The sequence below is a fragment of the Thamnophis sirtalis genome, unplaced genomic scaffold, assembly GCF_051295495.1.
Source record: "Thamnophis sirtalis isolate CommonGarterSnake01/CBP01778 unplaced genomic scaffold, rThaSir2_p1.2 scaffold_3, whole genome shotgun sequence".
NCBI classification, from domain to species: Eukaryota; Metazoa; Chordata; class Lepidosauria; order Squamata; family Natricidae; genus Thamnophis; species Thamnophis sirtalis.
In genome coordinates this window covers 31,389,136-31,411,674 of record NW_028261383.1, presented here as the reverse complement: position 1 = coordinate 31,411,674, position 22,539 = coordinate 31,389,136, and the positions used below count along the sequence as shown (strand labels likewise).

Below are 22,539 nucleotides of genomic sequence, written 5' to 3'. Positions count from 1 at the left end.
TAACGTCATGCAGAGTCACATGATTTACATTTGGATGTTTGATAACTGACTCACATTTATGACGGTTGCAATGTCCCAGGATCCTGTGACCCCCTTTTGCAAACTCCCAACAAGCAAAGTCAGCGGGAAAACCAGATTCGCTTAACAACTGTGTTACTAACCACAGTGATTCACTCAAGGAACGTGGCAAGAAAAATCGTAAAATGGGGCAAAACTCACATAACAAATTCCTCACTTAGCAACAGAATTGTTGGCCTCAACTGTGGTCATAAGTTGAGGACTACCTGTACTCTTAGAAAGCTTCAGCTATTAGATGGTGAAAACATGGACCAGACAGTAGAAATGGATACACAGAAGGTCCACTGGAGGCATTAAGTAATCTTGGCCTTTATTCTTAGTTGACAATCTCAGTAGCATGGAGAATGGACTTCTCCTTCTCTTCAGACGAACATAGACAAGGCACCATGCTGAGGCCACAACACACAAACAAGCAAGCAGGCCAAACACGGCATATGTGAATTCAGAAGCACAGGTCCAGGGGTGATATTTAAGCCACTGTAGAAGGGCTACCCAGGTGTGCCTCATGAAGATATGAGCAGATGGCCTCCTTTAACGCTTTGGGACAATAAGCAAAGATGAGAGCAGACGGCAGCCAGGACACAAAATTGAAAAGCTTCCAGCAGAATTCAAAAGGGAGAGATAATGATAACTAGACAGTGAAAATAGGGACCCTTTATATTTCCCCTTCTAGGGAAATGATGACGAATATCTACTCTGTTAGTTCAAACAGATATAAGGCACATTCAGATGGTGGTTTTAAGAGGAGATGAACATGCAGGCAGATGAGAGGCCTATTACAACATTCATTTCCTGAGGGAGTCTCCTGTCGCCGTGTGGATTGTCTTCTTGGCAGGGAGAGCTTTTTGATTTAACACAAGAAAGCTGCTATGGACAAAGGCTCCTCTCCCCTCAAAAATGAGATTAAGGTCTGGGAGAATGAGAGTGGTGGTGAGATGAAGGAGGACAGAAGAAGAAGACAAAAGACTCAAAAGGAAGAAGTTTGCTAAATTGAAGAATCTTAGCTACACATAGCACCAAACGCTATGGCACAAATGGAGATGTTGATATATCAAGCAAGTTGGGAAGGGTTAGATAAGGGGTGGGGAAACAATGCCCCCTTTTAGGACTTGTGGACTTCAACTCCCAGAATCCCTGAACTCCCAGAGTTCAGCATGGCTGGCTCAGGAATTCTGGGAGTTGAAGTCCACAAGTCCTAAAAGGAGCCATTGTCCCCCACCCTTGGTTTAGAAAAAGAGAACTGGCCTGCCCACACATCACTAGGTTAGATAAGGGCTGTAAAACCAAACCCCTCTCTGTACACATGTGGCAACTCTTTAGGGAAATGACTGAACAAAACCCTAAATTACCTCACCTTGGCAGAAATCCCTGAAACAAAGCCACCCTTTAAAACAACAACAACAGATTTTAGGTTTCAACCTTCATCCTTACTCCGTTCTTCTAGCCTTCCCAGCCTTTTTAGAACTAGAATCATTGTTAGAATCCTTGAGGACAGCTTGCTTATAGGAAAAAGGGATTTAGCGACCAGTAGTGCTCAGGCAGCAAAAACAGCATCAAGGAAAGGAACAACGGGATCCTGTTTTACAAGTGACGGTGGAAATCAGTATACACAGGTCCACACTGCGACACATTGTGGGGACAGGGTAGACCTGCGACATCACCAGCTATCACGGTGCTAACAGCAGAGTAACAAGACCTCAGCATTTGCTGATACTGATCGGCATGCAACAATCTTGTCCATAACAAAGGTTCGGCATTCACAGGAGGGCACCGGTAGGAGGAACGCTAAATATGGGTGCACATTGATGAGGATTCATGGGTGTTCAACTCTCAAGAAGACTTTTCCTTTGTCCTTCTGAGCCGTCAGTTCATCCGTCCTGGTTTCTTCTGATTCATCTGCTGGAGAGACACCGCCCACCCCAAAACATTAAAATTCAGTCATCACTCCCACGAACACAGAGACTATATTCCCCACTGAAATATGCATGAGCGCCGCGGTGGTGCGGTGGTTGGAGTGCAGTACTGCAGGCTACTTCCGCTGACTGCCGACTGCCTGCAATTTGGCAGTTTGAATTTCACCAGGCTCAAGATTGACTCAGACTTCCATCCTTCTGAAGTGGGTAAAATGAGGAGCCAGATTGTTGGGGGCAAGAGGCTGACTCTGTAAACTGCTTAGAGAGGGCTGTAAAAGCACTGTAAAGTGATATATAAGTCTAAGTGCTCTTGCTATTTTGTGTTCTACTTAAGCATGGAATGGAAGTCAGGATAGGTAACTACTTATTTACTCTAGCTAGTTGCTACTGAGAATATTTGCTCCACCCCTTTTTTCCCCGCAGCTTGAGCGATACCTGAGAGATGCTAACACCGGTCAGTTTCTCAACAGCGTCAGGCAGCTTATTCATGATTTCCAGCACTTCCCCGGTCATCTTCGCGGCACCCACATCTCCATTCCCGCTCGACACCATGGTGATCTTACTCACGGAAGCCAACGGTTTGCTGATCTCTTCGGCCATCTGTGAAGGGAAGGCGAAGACAGAGGGTAGCCCAATGATTAGGATAGCAAGCTTGGATAGAGACTGCAGTTCAAGTCCCTACCTGTTCAGGAGAGTGGTAGAAATGACTTTGGGCTTCTCTCTCTGACCAACCTACCTTATAAGGTTGTTGTGTGGAAAAAATAGGGAAAATTCTAATTAAAAACTTTTCTATCTATCTATCTATCTATCTATCTATCTATCTATCTATCTATCTATCTATCTATCTATCAATCAATCAATCAATCAATCAATCAATCAATCATCTAAAATGGCTGTGTATGTGTATGTTCCAGCATAACTCTGGAACCCCTCAAGCAATTTCAACCAAACTTGGTACACAGATGACTCACTCTCTGGAAACAAATACTGTGAGGGGTAAGACACCTCTAAAACCCCTCGGGGGTGTGTGTTCTGTTAAGATACAGCCTGTTGTGCCTTAAAATGGCTTCTACTGTACTGTCATAAAATGGCTTCTATTGTACAGCACAGTGGAGTTGTCATGGTAACAGCTTCACAATACTCCACAAGGGGGCTCTCTCTCATAAGGGGGGAAAATTCAACATTAGAAATTATATTTGGTCCGGACATTTCCCCCCTATAAATAAATACCCGGGCAACATTGTTGTATCGGCTAATAGCATATATAAGCAAAATATTATTACCATCAAAGGTACCATTTAGACCAGGGTGTCTAACTCAATTTCACTGAGGACCGAATCAGGGTTGTGTTTGATACTGGGGGAGCTGGGGGGGGGGTGGCGTGGCCAGGTGTGGCCAGCTCGATGTCACTTGTGTCGTTGGTGCACCAGTGGTGGCCAAGTGCTAAGGCAGGACTTCCCTCAGACCCTTCCTCACTCTCATTATAATCTCCTTCCTCCCTTCCCTTCCCTCCTTTCTTTTTCCTGCCCTCTCCATTCTTTCTTCTTCCTTCTCCTCTTTTCTTATTTTTCCTTCCTTGCGCTCTTCCCATCTTCCTCTTTGTCTTTCCTCTTTCCCTTTCTCCTTTCCTGGCCCTTCTTGCATGCTCAAATGCAAAAGGGGAAACATTTCTTCTTTTGTTTTTAGTTTGTTTTGCTAGCCCCTCTCCCAGCGAAAACAAAGCTCGGGGGGGGGGGGGGGAGGGGGAGAGGGCGTGTGCGGCAGAGGCAGTGCGGGCCGGTCCTTTGATGTTTCCAGGGCGGCCTTGCAGGCCACATCTAAGCATCGTGTGGGCCAGATCTGGCCTGGGGGCCTTGAATTTGACACCCGATTTAGATTAAGGGTATCTGCAAAAGGCCTGCGGCCCACAACCGTATCCCCCAATCAAATGGCAGGCCACATCTGGTTTTCCCAAATTACAGGTAGCCGCTGACTTACATTTAGTGACCTTTTGAACTTACAACGCCACTGAAAAAACAGACTGATGACTGTTTCTTACCACGGTTGTAGCATCTCCATGGTCACCTGATCAAAATCCAGATGCTTGGCAACTGGTTCATACTTATGACTGTTGCAGTGTCCCAGGGGTCATGTGATTACCTTTTGTGACCTTCTAACCACCAAAGTCAATGGGGAAACCAGATTCATTTAACAACCGTGTTGCTAAGTGAACAACTGCAGCGATTCACTTAACAAACAGTGGTGAGAAAGGTTGTATAACGGGGCAAAATCCACTTAACAACTGTCTTGCTTGGCAACAGAACTTTTGGCCTCAATTGTGGCCATAAGTCAAGGACTGTCCTGTATAGTTAGTCCTCACCTTATGATGGCAATTGCAAGCAGCCATTACTGTATCTTCAGCTCTGACAGGATGGTGGGGGAATGGAAAGATTTATATTCCTTCAAGATAGCTGGTTATTTGCATCCTTTTAGAGGCTCATTGAAGCACTTGGAGGTTTATCTGTGTCCTCAGATTTTTAGGTATACAATTTGGGATGAACATCCTTTGAATGGTGTGGGAGTAGGAATGGATTTCCAGAGGAAAAATTGAGGACTACAGGAACCAGGAGCACCACTTAAAACACAGATAATCCACCAAGTGCTTCAATGACTCTCTAAAAAGATGCAAATGACCAGCTGTCTGCAAGGAATATTAATCTGTCCATTCCCCTCTATCCTGTCAAAACTGAAGAAGCTTTTTGGATGAGAAGCGAAACGTCTTCAAAACAAGAAAGCCTAGTTGCCTCCAGAGAAAAAAAAGCGTCTTTGGGACCTCCATCTCCCTTCTTTTCTCCTTGGGATTACGTGAGGAGGGCGTGCTTACCTCTGGAAGCTTCTCCAAAAGCATGTCCACCATGGCAACCTCTTGATACTGCTTAAAAGCTTCTGCCTTCTTCGACATCTGCTCAGCGTCAGCCCGGGCTTTGGCTTCAACTGCGTACGCCTGAGCCTCGCCCTTCACCTAAAAAACGGAAACGGGATTTCGGGATAAGCTAATTTCTCATCTACCTCTTCCTGCTCTTCGTTCCCATGAGGTAGTAGAGAAGAAGAAATGGCTCACCCGGATGGCTTCTGCCTCTGCTTCCGCCTGCATGATGAGCTGACACCTGTTTGGGAAGAAAACAGGGACATGGTCTGCCCAGCATCCAACGTTCAAAGGCCACTTTTGGCTTCCCAAAATGGAGGGGAAGACTAGGAATTGAATACCGTATTTTTCAGAGCATAAGACACACCTTTCCCCCCCTCAAAAAGAGGGTGAAAAACTGGGTGCATCTTATACAATGAATACAGCATTTTTGGCCTCCCGAAACCCCACCCCCTTTGGAAAAATGGCCGTGCATAGCCTTTAGGAGTCTTCCAGAGTGCTCCTGGGGGCTGGGGAGGGCAAAATGAGTGAAAAAGGGGCAATTTTTTGCTCATTTTCGCCCCCCCCCCAGCCCCCAGGAGCACTCTATAAGCCTCCTAAAGGCTATTCATACCCTTTTTTGGGACAAAAATGGGCCTGTTTTTGCAAAAAACAGGCCATTTTTGGGAGGTCTGCAGAGTGCAAAAACTTTCAGTGTACATTTCACTGCCAGCTTCCAATAAGTCAGGTCAATGGGGAAACCAGCCAACACCTGATGTTGTGCTTAATGACTGCACATGATTCCTTAACAACCACAACCTGAACTGTTATCGTACACTGAAGATCGCATTTAATTTCGTTGTACAAGGTGCAATTACAATAAAGTAAAGTAAACTAAACTAATTATACATAAAAAAGACTATAAAAATAAAACAAAAGGACACATCCTTCACATTCACTCGAAACAATGCTACAGACTGCACTGCTGGGCACGAATCCTGAGATGCATGACTGAAAATTAAGCATTCGGCCATGCAAACCATCCTAAAACAAATTCCCAAATGGTGCAGTGCAAGGATGTTTTTTGCCACAGGTCAGCTCTCTGCACAGCCCAGACACATCAGCGCCTTGTATGACGAGATATTTTTGGATTCTACGCTTTCAGATTATGCATCCCATGTGGGTGGGGAGTACAGGCAGTCGTCGACTTATGACCAGTCGCTTAGTGGCCGTTTGAAGCTTGGACAGACCTACCTGTGGGGTACCTACAACCCGGATTTGAAATTCTGACAGTTGCCCATTGCCACTGGCATGCAGCATTCATGTTACATTTATAGCAGTTTGCAGTATCCTGTGTTCACCTGACTGCATTATACCCAGTTTTGCCCTCAAAATTGGAATTTACTTGGGGCTTTTGGCAAAAACAGGCCCCCGTTGCAAACCACTGGTTTGCTTAATGACCAGACAGGTTCCATTATGGTCATAACTCAAGGATCATCTGTATTATTTTTGTGGAGATTCATTCCATTATTTGACCCTTCAGCTTTAGAGGTAGTCCTTGACTTACACCAGTTCAGGGTTATGAGAGCACTGAAAAAAGTGACTTACGACCATTTTTCTACACTTAACAATGGTTGCAGCATCCCCGTGATCAAAATTCAGATGTTTGGTAACTGACTCTTATTTATGACGTTTGCAGTACCTTGGGAATGGATCACGTGATTAGCTTCTGCAACCTTCTGAAAAGCAAAGTCAATGGGGAAACCAGATTCACCGAACAACCGTGTGACTAACTTAACAATTGTAATGGTTCACTTAATTGTGGCAAGAAAGGTCGTAAAATGGAGCAAAATTCACTTAGCAAATAAAATTTTGGCCTCACTTTTTGTGGTCATAAGCCGAAGACCACCTGTACTCTAAAGAAGTAGAGCCAAGAAAATGTATATCTGATTATCCATGTAATAACAGCAGCTAGGATTGTATTTGCACAACACTGGAAAAGTGAAGAGATTCCTATGGATGAGAAGGTGATTAGGAAAATATTAGACTGTGCAGAAATGAATAGGTTAACACTTGCAATTAAAGGGAAAGAGCAAACTGAATATTATATCATATGGGAACTATTCCACCGATGGTTAGAGTACAAATATGAAAGTTAGAAATGAAAGTAGATTAGTGAAATATACAAAATATATTAATAGAATTAGATAAGTTAAGAAGAGGATTGTTATAGATTCAGATATGTACAGTATATCAGTGTTAAGTCAGATAAATAATGAATGTGGTTGTAAATTCAAATTGTTATTGCACAAGATATTTGTACCCAGATGACACACTGTTTAATGGAAAATGGATTTTGTTTGTATTAAAATAATTTTCTATATTAAAAAAAAGAGTATAGCCAGCATCAGTTCACTCATTAGTGTTCTTCCGTGGTGAGTAACAGCAGATTCTGGATAGGAAGGAAAAAGAGGGGGATAGGAGCAGATTCTGGATAGGAAGGAAAAAGAGTGGAATAGGGGAGTCTAATGCTCGTACCTTTCAGCCTCGGCTAATTTCTCCAGCCGGTAACGTTCTGCTTCGGCTGGTTTCTTGATCTGGGCCTCCAGCTCCCGTTCTTTACGGATCATCTCTTGCTCCTGGATCTGAATCTGCTGAGTTCGCTCCACCACCAAGACCTGCATTTTCTCCTCTTCAATCTTCTGCTTGGTCACCGCCACCTGCGTGAAGGAGACAGGAAAACACCCCAAAGGATTCAGAAACTCCCCGGTGGAGCTCGTTCATGGCTCAATATGTCAACATCCGGCAAATTTAGAGCGGCTGATAATGCTCTAGATCAGGGTTGTCCAACCTTGGCAACTTTAAGACTTGTGGACTTCAACTCTCAGAGTTCCCCAGCCAGCCATACTGGCTGGGGAATTCTGGGAGTTGAAGTCCACAGGTCTAGGGCATAATCATCAGCTCTAAGTCTTCCCCATCACAAGTCTTCCCCCTTCTGGCTGGGGAATTCTGGGAATTGAAGTCCACAAATCTTAAAATTGCCAAGGTTGGAGAACCCTGCTCTAAACGAAGGATGTGAGCAGGAATCACAAACATTTTTCCCACACGTTTCATTTGAGAACAAAATAGGCTACAACTTATTCTGCCTCTGCCCTCTGCTGATCCCCCTTGACTGGCTGCGTGGCGGGTGGCTCACCTGGAGCTGATAGGCCAAGTCTGATTCTGCTTTCCGCGTGTTCACCTCGATGTCGTAAGTAGCCTTCTTCAGCTCGAAATCTCGGTGGGCTTTGGCCATCTCAATATCGTTCAAAAACTGGGCCGACAATTTCTCTTGCTTGGCCTTGGCTTCCTAGAGGGGGAAAATGGGAGAACTCAGGGGCAGAGCCCAATGGGAAAAGAGAGGGAAGAGCTCAGCGGTAGTGCAAAAGCCATGAGCCCCAAAGAAGTTTTGACTTTTAAAAGATCCTCAAGTTTTTGTTTGACTTCTGGTGAGTTTATGGGAAAGTCTATTTGGGTGGTTGATACGACTGGGAAATCGTTGGACAGTCATGGCCTTCCTTCCCACAGCTTTGGGGTTTCCAAGTGGTCTCCCATCCAATTAATATCCAGATCTGTATAGGCTTAGAATCGTAGCATGATTGGAGGTCTTCTAGTCCAGTGATGGCTAACCTTTTTGTCATCATGTGCTGAAAGCGCTCATGCAACAGCGTGCGTGCCTGCACCCATAACATAATCCAATGTGTGTGTGACACCTCTCCTGCGCCCTGTGCATGCACGACCCCCCCCCCCCCGTGCCCTCTTTGGGCCTAGTAGGACTCCCTGCAGCCTCCTGGGACCAAAAACGGACCGCAGGGGTGGGGTGTACCACACACTACCGCGCTCCCTCCTTCCCCTACGCATGCGCGCATGACCCCCCACCCATGCACTCATTCCCCCACCCAAGACTCCCACATGTGCCCTGTTCCCTGCACATGTGTAGCAGAGACGCAAAAATCAGGTGGCCGGCGGGAGGCGCATGCACGAGAATGGTGGAGCTGAGCTGGGGTGATGCCTCGCATGCCCGGATGTGCCTCCTGTGGCACACATGCCATAGGTTCGTCATCACGGTTCTCGTCCAACCCAGGAGACCTTATTCCATGCCAGAGAAATGGCTGCTCAATCTTTCCTTCAAAGCCTGCAGCCATCTCTGAAACCAGGTAGATAGTCGCACAGGGAAAGGCCATCTCAATTCCACCATTGCCCAAGAGCTCACCCTGATGCCAGCATCCCTCTTGGCTTCGGCTTCTCCAATCCTGGCATCCTTCTGTACCTGAGCAGTTCGGGCTTTTCCCAGAGAATGAAGATAATCCTACAATTGACCAGAGGTTAAGGTGATGGTCAGGAAAAGCAATCCAGAAAATACTCACTGTGCAAACAAAATCTGGTAATGTCTGAATTCTGATTTGTTTTTTTCCCTTGGATGACTGAACAGTTGCAGAATGGACAGGCTCTAATCCTGTCCCAGGTGAGGAAACCCAGTTTCCCCCGAAACACTTTGAATTAATCATTCTCTCTCAGCTGAACCTATCTCATAAGGTTGATGTGGAGAAAAATAGGGAGAGAGTAATAGGTATGCTACCTTAAAATATCCTTGGAGAAACAATGTGCAAATGATGGTTGCAACAACAAAACACGTGTTAAGCCCAGGAAACTAACCAAACTTGATACACAGATGACTTACTCTCTGGAGACAAATACTATGGGGGCAAGACACCCCTAACACCCCTCAGGATGTGCGTTCTGTTAAGATACAGCCTGTTGTACCTTAAAAGGTCTTCTACTGTACTGCCTTAAAATGGCTTCTACTGTACAGCACAGTGGAGTTGCCATGGTAACAGCTTCACAGTACTCCATAAGGGAGTTTCCTCTGGTAAGGGGGAAAATCTAACATTAGAAATTACGCTTCTGGGGGCACAGGGAAAACATTTTTAACTAATTAAATTGTCGCCGAAATCAGGGCTCAGCGAGAAGTTGCAGGCTTCACAGTACTCCATAAGGGGGTTCCCCCTGGTAAGGGGGAAAATCCAACATTAGAAATTACGTTTGGTCCAGACATTTCCCCCCTATAAATAAATACCTGGGCAACGCCGGGTTATCGGCCAGTCAGTCAATAAATATGTTCAGCCCAAAACTTGATTGTCAGTATGAGAAAGAACCTTGTATCATTTTTCCATTAGCAAGAAAAAAAAAACAATCAAGCAATTCTATTTGGTGTTGGGACAGGTTGATGCTGATTTTACGTTCCTATTGCTGAAAGATTTTGGATAAGGCATCCTTGGTAATCTCTTGCCTTAGATATCTCTATGGTTGAACATTCTCACTGACAATGGTTGGCATCAATACAAGACAGCACATGTGTGCACCTGGTCATCGTGAATATCCTTGAGGGTATAACTGACCACACTGATCCCCATGTTGACCAGGTCAGACGAGGCCACTTTGAAGACCTGCTCAGAAAACTTCTGACGGTCCTTGTAGATTTCCTGTTTAACAAACAGAAAGGTCAGTACCAAGGACAGATTCTGTTCACAATATTTTTGCAAGGGATTTTACCAGAAACGTAAAGAAAATGTTTATTTTAATATTATTCATGTAATAACAACTGCCAGGATTGTATTTGCACAACACTGGAAAAGTGAAGAGATTCCTAAGGATGAGAATGTGCTTAGGAAAATATTAGAATGTGCAGAAATGAATAGGTTAACACTTGCAATTAAAGGGAAAGAGCAAACTGAAAATTATAGTATATGGAAACTACTCTACCGATGGTTAGAGTACAAATATGAAAGTTAGAAATGAAAGTAGATTAGTGAAATATAGAAAACATATTAATAGAACTAAATAAGTTAAGAAGAGGATTGTTATAGAATCAGATGTGTTATGTACATCAGTATTAGGTCATGAGCAGATAAATAATGAGTACAGTTGTAAATTTTAATTGTTATTACACAAGATTTTGTACCCAGATGACACACTGTTTAATGGTAGATGGATGGTTTGTATTAAAATAAAATAAAATAAATTATATATAAAAAAGAGTATGTTCACCAGTTTTTAAGCCCATACAGAAACAGCATCACCTAGAGTGGTGGGGTGGCCAGGAGGTGGCGCTCTCACCTCACAATCAGGAGTTCAAGCCAAGGTAGAGGCAGATATTTCTCTCTTTGGGCACAGTGAGAATATATCCGCTGAACAAACCTCTGCCTTGGGGACAGGAAGGGCATCCGGCCAGTAAATACTCAGCTCCATTCAGTTACCCAGACTCTACCCCGCAAGGGATTATGGGGTCATTAATGATGATAGATGATGATAGAAGCAGCATACACTCTTTTTATCCTAGAGCCTTTTTGTTTGTGAAATCTCAAAACAGACCTTCTTCACTGAATCCTCTCCATGGGGATTGGACTCCAAGGCCCCACTGTCCCATGGCTAATGAGATCATAATTGAGTGCTGGATTGTCTGCAGGGAGCAGATTAAAATGGACAACCTGTCAGGCCTGGCAGCCATCTTTTTACCTGTAAGTGTCCTCAGACAAAGTGGGTTCCCTTAACTAAGAAACAGATTGTTAGGCCTGGAAGCCATCTTTGGCATTGGGCCTTCAGGCCTGCCACATTTTCTGTTGTGAGAAAATGGGAGGGGGGATTATATGGAGTATGGGAGATATATAGTCATAATGACATTCCTTTCTCAGAGAGTCAAGGACATCTTGCCCTGCAACTGGAGTGGCGTGACTGGGAGGTATCTCCAGTTGGGACGGTGTCCGATTGGGCCATGTGATGGACATGTGGGTGCTGGGCAGGGACTTGGAACTTTCACTTGGGTGGGGAAAACCTGGAATCTTTCAGATTCGGGTTTTCTCAGATGTGCCAATATGGCATCTCTAATAAAATGGAACTTTGAAGAATTTTAAGCCTTGGAGTTTCTTTTCGTTGGGAGTGTTACTTGCAACCCTGACACACGCATAAGGTCACAACCAAAGCCCATCCCTTGCCAATGTGTCTTGTGAAAAAAAAAGAGGGTCACACGGTTGTGGCTGCCACAACTTTTTTGACCCCCTCTTATCGGATGCCCCTGATTCAATTCAATTGGATGCCAAACCGGTGAAAAGCTAGATTAAAGTAACAGCCCGGTGCACACAACTGAAGAGAAAACATCTAAGCTTTTAAGGATAACAGAATAACAGAGTTGGAAGGGACCTTGGAGGTCTTCTAGTCTCGCCCCCCCGTTCTAGCAGGAGACCCTATAGTACCACTTTAGGCAAATGCCTGCCCAATCTCTTCTTAAAAACCTCCAGTGATGGAGCACACCCAACTTCTGGAGACAAGCTGTTCCACTGGTTAACTGTTCTTACTTTCCAGAAATTTCTCTTCAGTTCTAGGTTACTTTTCTCCTTCATTCGTTTCCCCCACACCTCACCCGTTCTTCAACCAGCGATAATATCTTGCACCCACACATACATTTCCACAAGCAGCCTTACTTACCTCTACTGTCATATGGGCCATGATGGCTCTCTGATGCCCTTCCAGGGTCTCCAGAGCAATGTGTGTAATTTCTGCTTCAGACTTGCCCAGGAACATTTGACAAGCAGCTGCCAGCATCTCCTTGTTCTGGCCCTGGATCTTCACCTAGGTGGGAAAGATGGTGTAGATTAAAGTGAAAGAAGAAAGGGTGGGAAGCACTTCCTGCTCATAGCTGATCTCCCTCCCCTCCCCATATGGGGTTTGTCAGACTAAGGAGGTTTCTTCTGTAAGCAACTAGCGAGTGTCCTCTCTGACCCCAAAGAGAGTTCCACCAAATCAAATCTAGCAAAGTTTCATTTTTCAGAATTATGATAATTCTGCCCTGGGTTGGAGGTTGAAGACCTCTTAAGGTCCCCCCAACATTCAACAGATAGTGGTTGACTTACTAGTCTCTTAGCAACCATTCGAAGTTCTGACAGATCTGTTTTGGGGTTACAGATAATCCTTAACTTAGAAGACTTAGAATAACTTTCGACTTAGAATAACTTTACTGTCACTTTGAATGTACACTAATCGGCATATATTAAAATGAAATTTCATTGCATCCAGCTCTCAAAGAGTCACCACCTCCAATATACACTACATAAACATGACAAAATAAATAAATAAATACAAAATTATACATACACCCAAATATATTATGTGACATAGAGCGGTGATGGCTAACCTTTTTGTCGTCGAGTGCCAACACCCATAATGCAAAGCGCACGCAATCCCCCCAGGCACACCGCCCCTGTGCATGCGTGTGACTCCCCCACACTTCCTCTGCTTCCCCGCGCATGCATGTGCAACCCCCTCCATTCCCCGTTTTGGGCGTAGAAGGCCTCCCTGAAGCTTCCTGAGACCAAAAACAGGACGCGGGGAGAGCGTGCCATCCCCTCCCCCCATGCATGCGCACATGTCTCCTGCATACGTGGCAGAGACCCAGTGGTGGGTTCCAGATCTCACTGCAACTGGTACAATTGCAACAGGGCCGGGTGTCCACCACATGAATGCGCACAGCGCACGCATGCGTGTTTACTGCCTGCGATGCCTCCGCAACACCCCAGTTGCTCAGTGGAGCATCGCACAGGTGCCGTAGGTAATGTGCGTGTAAGCCCCGAAAACTTCAAATACTGGTAAGGAGCGAAGGCGGGCAGGCGGGCCCTCCGGAGCACCATACTGGAACGGTACCTGGTTCTCCCAGCAGGAACCAGTATGCCTGTATAGGGGCGTACCGCCTGCAACCCACCACTGCAGAGACCTGAAAATCAGCTGGCTGGTGCGAGGGCTGTGCGCATGCGCTGTGGAACTGAGCTGAGGCTCGTGTGCCTGCAGAGAGGGCTCCACGTGCCACCTGTGGCATACGTGCCACGGGTTCGCCATCACAGACACAGAGAAACAACACAGTCTAGTTTGGATGTATTCAGGACATATGACCACAACTGAGCCCAAAACGTATGTTGCTAAGTGAAACAACTGTTAAGTGAGTTTTGCCCCATCTTACGACCTTTCTTGCCACGGTTGTAAAAGTGAATCCCTGCCGTCGTTAAGTTAGTAACACGGCTGTTCAGGGAATATGGCTTCCCCCATTGACTTTGCTTGTCAGAAGGTCGCAAAAGGGGATCACACAATCCTGGGACAGTGCAACCGTCATAAATATGAACCGAGTTGCCAAGGAGCTGGATTTTGATCACGTGACCATGGGAATGCTGCAATGGTTATAAGCGTGAAAACAGGTCACAAAGTCACTTTTTCAGTGCCGTTGTAACTTTGAATGGTCACTAAATGAATCGTGAGGTCTACCTGTACTTAAAATCAGGATTCGAAGTTCTGAAGGTCGCCCCCCCATCTCTTCCTCCAGTCAGGTGACTGCACTTCAGCTGCTTGGCAACCCGGCCACAACTATGGCGCCCTGCATTCATATGATCAGTTTACGACGTTTCCCAACCCGGCATTTACTCCAGGTTTTTGGAAAAGCCACAGCCATAGCAAACAAATGGTTCCCTTAACAACCGTGGTGACTCGCTTAACCACCACAAAAAAGCTGGTAAAATTGGATCAGGCACAGAACCAACCCACCCTACGACTGCCCTGATTTACAGCCATGATGGGCAAGCCTCTATTACTATCGCTCGTAATTTGAGGACTACCTGCATTCTGTGATTTCAACGCTGGGCACAACTGAGGCCCCTTTGGATGCATTTTGCACAAGGAAGCAAGTGTGAAGATAATACATCATTTCAAGGATGGCCCAAAACATTACCTAAAATCCACTAGAGCAGTGTTTCTCAACCTTGGCAACTTGAAGATGTCCGGACTTCAACTCCCAGAATTCCCCAGCCAGCGAATGCTGGCTGGGGAATTCTGGGAGTTGAAGTCCGGACATCTTCAAGTTGCCAAGGTTGAGAAACACTGCACTAGAGGAATAAGAAAACGAAACGAATTCAGTTGGGATTGTAGTCTGCTTTTCCCCAGGGGTTAGGTTGCTTCTCAGAACAGAACAGAACAACAGAGTTGGAAGGGACCTTGGAGGTCTTCTAGTCCAACCCCTTGTTCAAGCAGGAATCCCTATACCATTCTACACAAATGGCTCTCCAGTCTTTTCCTAAAAGCCTCCAGTGGTGCTTCACCTACAGCTTCTGAAAGCAAACCGCTCCGCCGGCTGATTGTTCTGTCAGGAAATTTCTCCTTAGTTCTAGGTTGCTTCTCTCCTTGATTAGTTTCCATCCATTGTTTCTTGTCCTGCCTTCGTGGGTTTTGATATTCACACAGTAGCCTTCAGAGTACTGCTGAGTAAAAATATTACCTGTGCAATGCCAGTGACTGAAATGGGGACTCCATGCCGGGTGTAAACTTTCTCACTCTTCACATTCAGGGTCAGTGTGTTAAGTGAGATCCTGTCAGAGTAGAAAGAAAAGGGTTACATACATAAACAAAAACATATACACATCCATGAAGTTTCAGATCTAACAAACGTATCACCCTGGGTTTATATCAATTAACACGATGAGGGCATATAGGGCGAACTTGTATTCCACTTGTAATCCACAGCGGTTCCACCACAAAACCGCGGTAGACTAAAGCGCGCTCGACGAAAGCGTGTACCTGACGTCATCACAGCGCGACGAAAACATCACGCTGTGAGCGGTAAAGTTAAAATTAACGCGAAAACCTTACCCTAACCCCCCCAAACCTAACCCTAAACCTAACCCTAACCCTAACCCTTAACCTAACCCTTAACCTAACGCTAACCCTAAACCTAACCCTAAACTTAACCCTAACGCTTAACGTAACCCTAAACCTAACCCTAACGCTTAACGTAACCCTAAACCTAACCCTAACGCTTAACGTAACCCTAAACCTAACCCTAACCCTTAACCTAACCCTAACCCTAACCCTAACCTTTACGTGAATCAGCTTGCTTTAAAAGCGCTTTTTAAAGCGCCCTTTTTTCTCCGCGGTCGTATTTGTCGCGCTGCTGATGACGTCAGGTACACGCTTTAATTGGGCGCGCTTTAGTTTAGTGGACCACGGTTTTGTTGTGCCACGATCCACAGCACCAAATAAGGTTAATGTCTGAAGGACACCAATGTGGTTGAATGCCTCAGCATCCTACGAACCCTGGCTGATCTCGGAAGCTAAACAGGGTCCACCTTGGTTAGTACTTGGATGGGCAACTGAAACAAAACCAACAGGATACTATTGCTCATTTACAAGATTGGCCCAACCTTGGTGAGATCCTGGGTATCTTTAAATAAAATCTCCACAGAAAGACTTACCTCTGGATCTGTTGTATACAGGGTACCACAAATACCCGGCCCCCAGCAATCATCACTGGGGGGCTGCGGCAGAAACCTGTGGAAAGAGATAAAACAATGCAGAATCTGACCAGGCCAATCAGATCTCTCGATTAGTCCAGTCAATCAGATCCCTCGGTCAATTGTTCACTTTTTAGTTTATTTTTTTGGATAACTGATAATAAAAAGCAAAAAGACCCCAACAGAAAACTGTTCAGCAGTTACAGAAGCTGATCATTCCTTTGGGAAAATGAAGAAAAATTAATGAAGGGGTGTCCAAACTTGGGAACTTTTAAGATTTAGAATAACTTTATTGCCACTTTGAATGTCCGCTAATTGGCATACATTAAAAATGAAATTTCATTGCATATAGCTCTTAAAAGGGTCACCACTTCCAAATTTACACTACATAAAGGTAAAGGTTCCCCTCGCACATATGTGCTAGTCATTCCTGACTCTAGGGGGCGGTGTTCATCTCCGTTACAAAGCCGAAGAGCCAGGGCTGTCCAAAGACGTCTCCGTGGTCATGTGGGCGGCATGACTAAATGCTGAAGGCGCATGGAACGCTGTTACCTTTCCACCAAAGGTGGTCCCTATTTTTCTACTTGCATTTTTACATGCTTTTCAATTGCTAGGTTGGCAGAAGCTGGGACAAGTAACGGGAGCTCACTCCGTTATGCGGGGCTAGGGATTCGAATTCGTCAAATTGCCGACCTTTCTGATCAACAAGCTCAGCTTCTTAGCCACTGAGCCACTGTGTCACTTTACATAAACATGACAAATAAATAAGTACAAAATTATGTATATGCCAACATGTATTATATGACATAGAGAAATAAGATTACAAGAAACAACGCAATCTGGTTGTACATGTTTAGGCTCGAAATTCTCGGTTTGGGTAACAGAACTGCGTTGCATGTGGTCAGATCTAGATGCTACATACAAAATTATACGTAGTAATGTTTTACCTGTAAATGACTTTTATTTTAATCGTAATAATACACGCACTAACAACCACCTTAAACTCTATGTAAATCCTTCTAAACTTGACTGGAAAAAAAAATGATTTCTGTAATAGAGTTATCAAAGTCTGGAATGCCCTACCTGACTCTGTGGTCTCAGTTACAAATTTTCACAGTTTCAGTCACAAATTGACCTTACATCATACTTAAGTGGTCAGTAAAGGGAGCATGCATAAGTGCACTAACCTGCCTATCGTCCCTGTCATTGTATTTTTATTCCCTTATTTTTGTTCTTGTTTTCGTTTGACAAATTCCAATAAGTAAATAAAATAAAAGCACTGAATAGTTAAAAAAAAGAGGAGAAAACGGTGTATCCAAATGAAATCCCGAAGTGCCAAGTACGTCTCAACAGCCGAAAGACGGCTGAATGTGCAACGTGATCCATGCATTCTGGATCAGAGCAATCTGAAAGAAATCATAGCTAGCTTGAGCAAAGGCTTACTGCCAAATTTTGTAGCCGCCCTGAAGGCTGATCCGATCAGATAAGAAAGCTAAGAAAAAGGAACAGGAAATGGAGCACTTACCCGAGACAACCATGGCTTCATTGGGGCCACAAGTAAAGAACATCTTCACGCCTAGAGAGTCTGGAAAAGAACAGGAAACTGAGATTTCAGAATAGCAGGGCTAGAAGGGACCTTGGAGGTCTTCTAGTCCAACCCGCTGCTAATCAGGAAACCTTATACCATTTCAGACAAATGAGTGTCCAATCTCTTCTTAAAAATCTCCAGTGTGGGGAGCACCTGTAACTTCTGAAGGCAAGCTGTTCGACTGATTCACTGTCAGGATATTTCTCTTTATTTCTAGATTGGTTCCCTCCTTGATTACTGTATTTTTCAGTCTATAAGACACACTGGAGTATAAGACACACCAAGATTTTGAAGAGGTAAATTAAAAAAAAAGTTTTTGCTCTCTCCGGCTCCCAGGAGCACTCTGCAGGAATCCCAAACCCTCTGCACGCCCCATTTTTTTGTGAAAAAGGGCATGCAGAAAGTCTGAGAGGCTTGTACAGTGCTCCTGGGGCCTGAGGAGGACAAAAAACAAGCAAAAACCAGTCCATTTTTTTTTTTTTGCAAAAAAAGGGGCATGAAAAGTTTGGAAAGCCTGCAGAGTGCTTCTGGGGGCTTGAGAGGGCAAAAACAGCCCTGTTTTTGTGAAAAATGGGTCCATTTTTTGCTCATTTTTGCCCTCCCGAGTCCCCAGGAGCACTTTGCAGGCTTCCCAAATCCTCTGCTGTCCATTTTTGCAAAAAAAATGGATATGCGGGGCGGGGTTTTGGGAGGCCAGAAATGCTGTATTCAAGTGTGTAAGAGGCACCCAAATTTCCACTCTCTTTTTTTGGGGGGGTGAAGGTGTGTCTTATACTCTGAAAAATGTGGTAGTTTCCATCCATTGCTTCTTGTCTTGCCTTCAGGTGCCTTGGAGAATAGTTTGACTCCCTCTTCTCTGTGGCAGCCCCTGAGATATCAGAACACTGCTATCATGTATCCCCTAGTCCTTCTTTTCATTAAACTAGACATAACCAATTTCTGCAACTGCTCTTCATATGTTTTAGCCTCCAGTCCTCAAATTATCTTTGCTGCTCCTGCTTCATATCTTATTTCATATCAGGCCTTTCCATTTCCTGTATTGTGATACATCCTGCTTGCATTAGGGTGGAGCAATATGAAGCCCTCCAGATGTTGCTGGATAGGGGGAGATGGCCAATACTACATTCCAGAACTAGAAGTTTTTTCATCCTCACCCAGAATTAAAATACGCTACACCCCTTTGCAACTAATCTTCCCCCCACTCAAATTAAACCGCTTCAGAACTAGGAATCTATTCAATGAACTACAGCCAAGCTTGCAATGCAAACAGATTCCTTAAAATCAATCCAGCACCAAAAGAACAGGAACAACTGTGACTTGATGATAGAACACCAATTCCGCATGACGAAAATCTCACATTCTTTCCCAATATCACAAATTTATTTATGAAAAGATCCATGCTGGAGATACCAAATACTGCATTTTTTGGACTATAAGATGCACTGGTGTATAAGACGCACCAAGATTTCAAAGAGGTAAGTAAAAAAAAAAAGGTTTTATCCTCCACGGCCCCCAGCAGCACTCTGCAGGCTTCAGCAGGGCTGGGGGAAAGCAAAGATGCCATTTTTGCAAAATAAAAGACAGAAAATGGGCCATTTTTTGCAAAAATGGAGCCGTTTTTGCCTTCCCCCAGCCCTGCTGAAGCCTGCAGAGTGCTGCTGAGGGAAGGCAAAACTGCCTTTGTTTTTGCAAAAAACGGCCCGTTTTTTGCAAAAATGAGATGCAGGGGCAGGGCTTCAGGAGGCCAAAAATGGCTGTATTCAATGTATAAGACGCACCAACATTTCCACGTTCTTTTAGGGGGGGGGAGAGAAGATGTGTCATAATCTGAAAAATACAGTAGTTCTTATGGATGAAGAATTCTTGATGAATCTACTGAAGCCACTGAAGACAACTAAATTGGTCATTGAGCTTGCTCCAACCCAGAGATTTTGGCAACTTCCAAATATATGGGTTCTATCTCCTGGAATGTCACACAGTCCACACATGGAAGTTGTCAAGATTGGGAAATCCCTGGTGTAGCTGAAGCTGCTTGTTTCTATGAACACAACACCTTCCTTAACCTGGTGCTCCCCAGATGTGCTATGTCCACGCCCAGTTTCTACACAAACTGGAGATGGAGGTCAAAAGATGAGTGGTCACAAACTCCAACACACCCGAAAGGCGCCTAATCCAGAGAATCTCCTTATAAGATCACAAACTGGGCAACTTTTGGGTTCTGCTACTTAGGCAAATCTCCGAAATCCTCAGAGCTGAAGTAACCCAATTTTTAAAAACAAAAAACAAGCAACCAAAATCTGGAGTGGATCAGAGTCTGTCCATTGCTCCTAAATTTCTATCGCCAAATTTGGCATTTTTTTTAGATTTTTGGATTTCAACTCCCAGGATTTCTCAACCATGCTTGTGTTTCCTTAGTTGCCAAAGTCTTCTCAGATGGTGGAGATGCTTGGAACTGGACTTTGGATTGGTCAATATGAAAAGGGACATACATACAAATTCTAAGTCTTACAGCGATTTGACGTTCATGGCTGACTTCTGGATTCATCTCCAAGACAGGGCAAGGAGGTTATACAGCTGTTTCACGACTGGTGATCTTCACCTCAGGTCTGTTTAACTAAGTTTGTCTCTGAATTATTTAAACTTTCCAGAACACTTTTAAAGGCAGCCACACCTTCGACACCTTCCAGGCAATTACCTGACATAAAACTGTGACAAAAGTCACAATGCTTGGATGAAGAACACCATTATACAAGAGCACTTGTTAATTGTTAACACAATAGATTCTTGGGTCTAACACCTAACCAAAGAGCAGTGTTTCTTCATCTTGCTAACTTTTTAAGATGTGGACTTCAACTCCCAGAATTTCCCCAGCCAGCTCGGCCATGGATGGCTACGAATTCTGGGAGTCGAAGTCCACATATCTTAAAAATCACCAAGGTTGAGAAACCCTAATCTAGAACTTGTTTTGAAAGTTATTTTAGACTGTTTAATGTTACATAAAATACAGGTGGTCCTTGACTTACAACCATTCATTTAGTGACTGTTCAAAGTTACAGCAGCAATGAAAAAAAATCATTTATGACCGGTTTTCACACTTGGAGTACACCGTTGGAGTATCCTCATGGTCATGTAATAAAATTTGGGTGCTTGGCAACTGACGTGTATTTCCGACAGTTGCCAGGTCCCCAGGTCATATGATCAGCATGTCACCTTCCCATCTGGCTTCTGGCGAAGACAATGGGGAAGCCAGATTCGCTTAATGACAGCGCGATTCACTTAGGAACTGCAGTAATTTGCTTAACAACGGGGCAAAAAGGTCACGAAATGTAGCACAACTCACTTATGCCTTACTTAGCAACCAAAATTCCATTAAGGTCATAAGTAGAGGACTGCCTGCAATGTACATTGCCTGGAGCTTTTGCAGTGGGTGACATGCCTTTGTACATAAAAATGGAAGGGATCAAAGGGGTCATCTAGTCCAACCCCTTCTCAGGACAACATTCTGTGTAAGGAATACGTCCATCACTTAGATTATTCTAAACAGAGCATTTCAATGCTCAATAGTGCTAATTCCTCCTAATTACCCTGATATTCATCCCTTTTAATTGCCACCCACTGATCTCCATCAAGTCTTGCCTCTGGCTGAATATTTCTTCTAAGCACGTCAATCAATGGTAGAGACTCTACCCCCCCCCCTTCCCTTCTGGCAAACCCAATCCAAAACCTGGAGCCCTTTTCCACAGGAAGATGTAATTATTTAAGCAGTGCATTTAGCCACGGGGCTGTTTAGATCAAAAGCAGAACTGTAAGCTTTTCTAAGGGGGGGGGGCAGATCATGAGGACTAGTGAGTAAATTCGAAATAAGCACACACATACACAGACACCCCACCCAAAGAGGAATTTGATGCAGGGAATTTCCACACTACGGGACGACAGCCACATCCTGTAGTGTGGAAATTTCCTACGGCCATATGAAGCTCTTCATCCCTAGGGATTTTATTGGCGACACCACGGCTTAATTATTTCGCAGAGGACAAAACAGCCAGAGAAAAGCCACCGCTCTGTGGAAAAGGCAACAGCAGGCCTGTTTATTATTCCTGTGTGTTTTGCAAAACGCGCAAGGGGAAAGGGTGGGATCCCCGACGGAGTTGCGTGCAATCTGGAAACTGCCCGCTACTCCTCTGCCCGTTGCTCGTTGGCGCAAGACCCTCCCACCCCTCCCGGGTCCCCGGCGCCCGGGCCCTACCTGCCTTCCCAGGACCTGCTGCCTGCTTTCTGCTCCAAATAGGCAGACACCCTTCCTGCCGACGCCGCGCCTTTCCCGGCAGCCCTAGCTGGCTGCTCACTTTCGCTTTTCCACAAGCGCAGCCCCTGCTGGAGGCGGCCGGGCGGCGCAGGGGCGGCTGATGGCAGGTCAGGAGCAACGCCGCCGCCGCCGCCTCCTCCTCCTCGTCCGCCCGCCCGCGCCGGCCTTGCGCTGCCCGGCAGAGTGGCTGCGTTTTCCGCCGGGCGAAGCGGCCGAGGTCCTCACCTGGAGGTCCATCTGGTGGCCGCCAAGAATAGGGGAGGTTGAGGCTGAAAGTGGGATGGAGAGGAGAGAAGGAAAGAAAGAAGGAAGGAAAGATGGAAGGAAGAAGGGAAAGAAGAGAAGGGAGGGAGTAAAGAAGGGAGGGAGGTAGAAGGGGAAGGAAAGAAGAGAGTGGGAGGAAAGAAGGG

General features: G+C 45.1%; 1 protein-coding gene across 2 annotated transcripts; it reads right to left on the bottom strand.

Moving 5' to 3' along the window:
• Positions 1 to 371: 371 nt before the first annotated feature.
• Positions 372 to 22,184, bottom strand: FLOT1 (flotillin 1). Of its 2 annotated transcripts, none has more exons than XM_087708524.1 (13): positions 22,070 to 22,184; positions 17,761 to 17,820; positions 16,197 to 16,272; positions 15,224 to 15,314; positions 12,397 to 12,540; positions 10,278 to 10,397; positions 9,128 to 9,223; positions 8,072 to 8,224; positions 7,414 to 7,595; positions 5,092 to 5,137; positions 4,855 to 4,992; positions 2,427 to 2,591; positions 372 to 1,977 (listed from the first exon to the last, which is right to left on the bottom strand). In XM_087708524.1, the coding sequence occupies exons 2-13, from the start codon at positions 17,801 to 17,803 to the stop codon at positions 1,942 to 1,944; spliced, it is 1,290 nt and encodes a 429-aa protein (XP_087564650.1). In that variant the 5' UTR covers positions 17,804 to 17,820; positions 22,070 to 22,184; the 3' UTR covers positions 372 to 1,941. The 2 variants fall into 2 exon arrangements, with proteins under 2 accessions (XP_087564650.1, XP_087564649.1); XM_087708523.1 differs by having other exon boundaries at positions 372 to 1,974; positions 22,070 to 22,169.
• Positions 22,185 to 22,539: the final 355 nt, after the last annotated feature.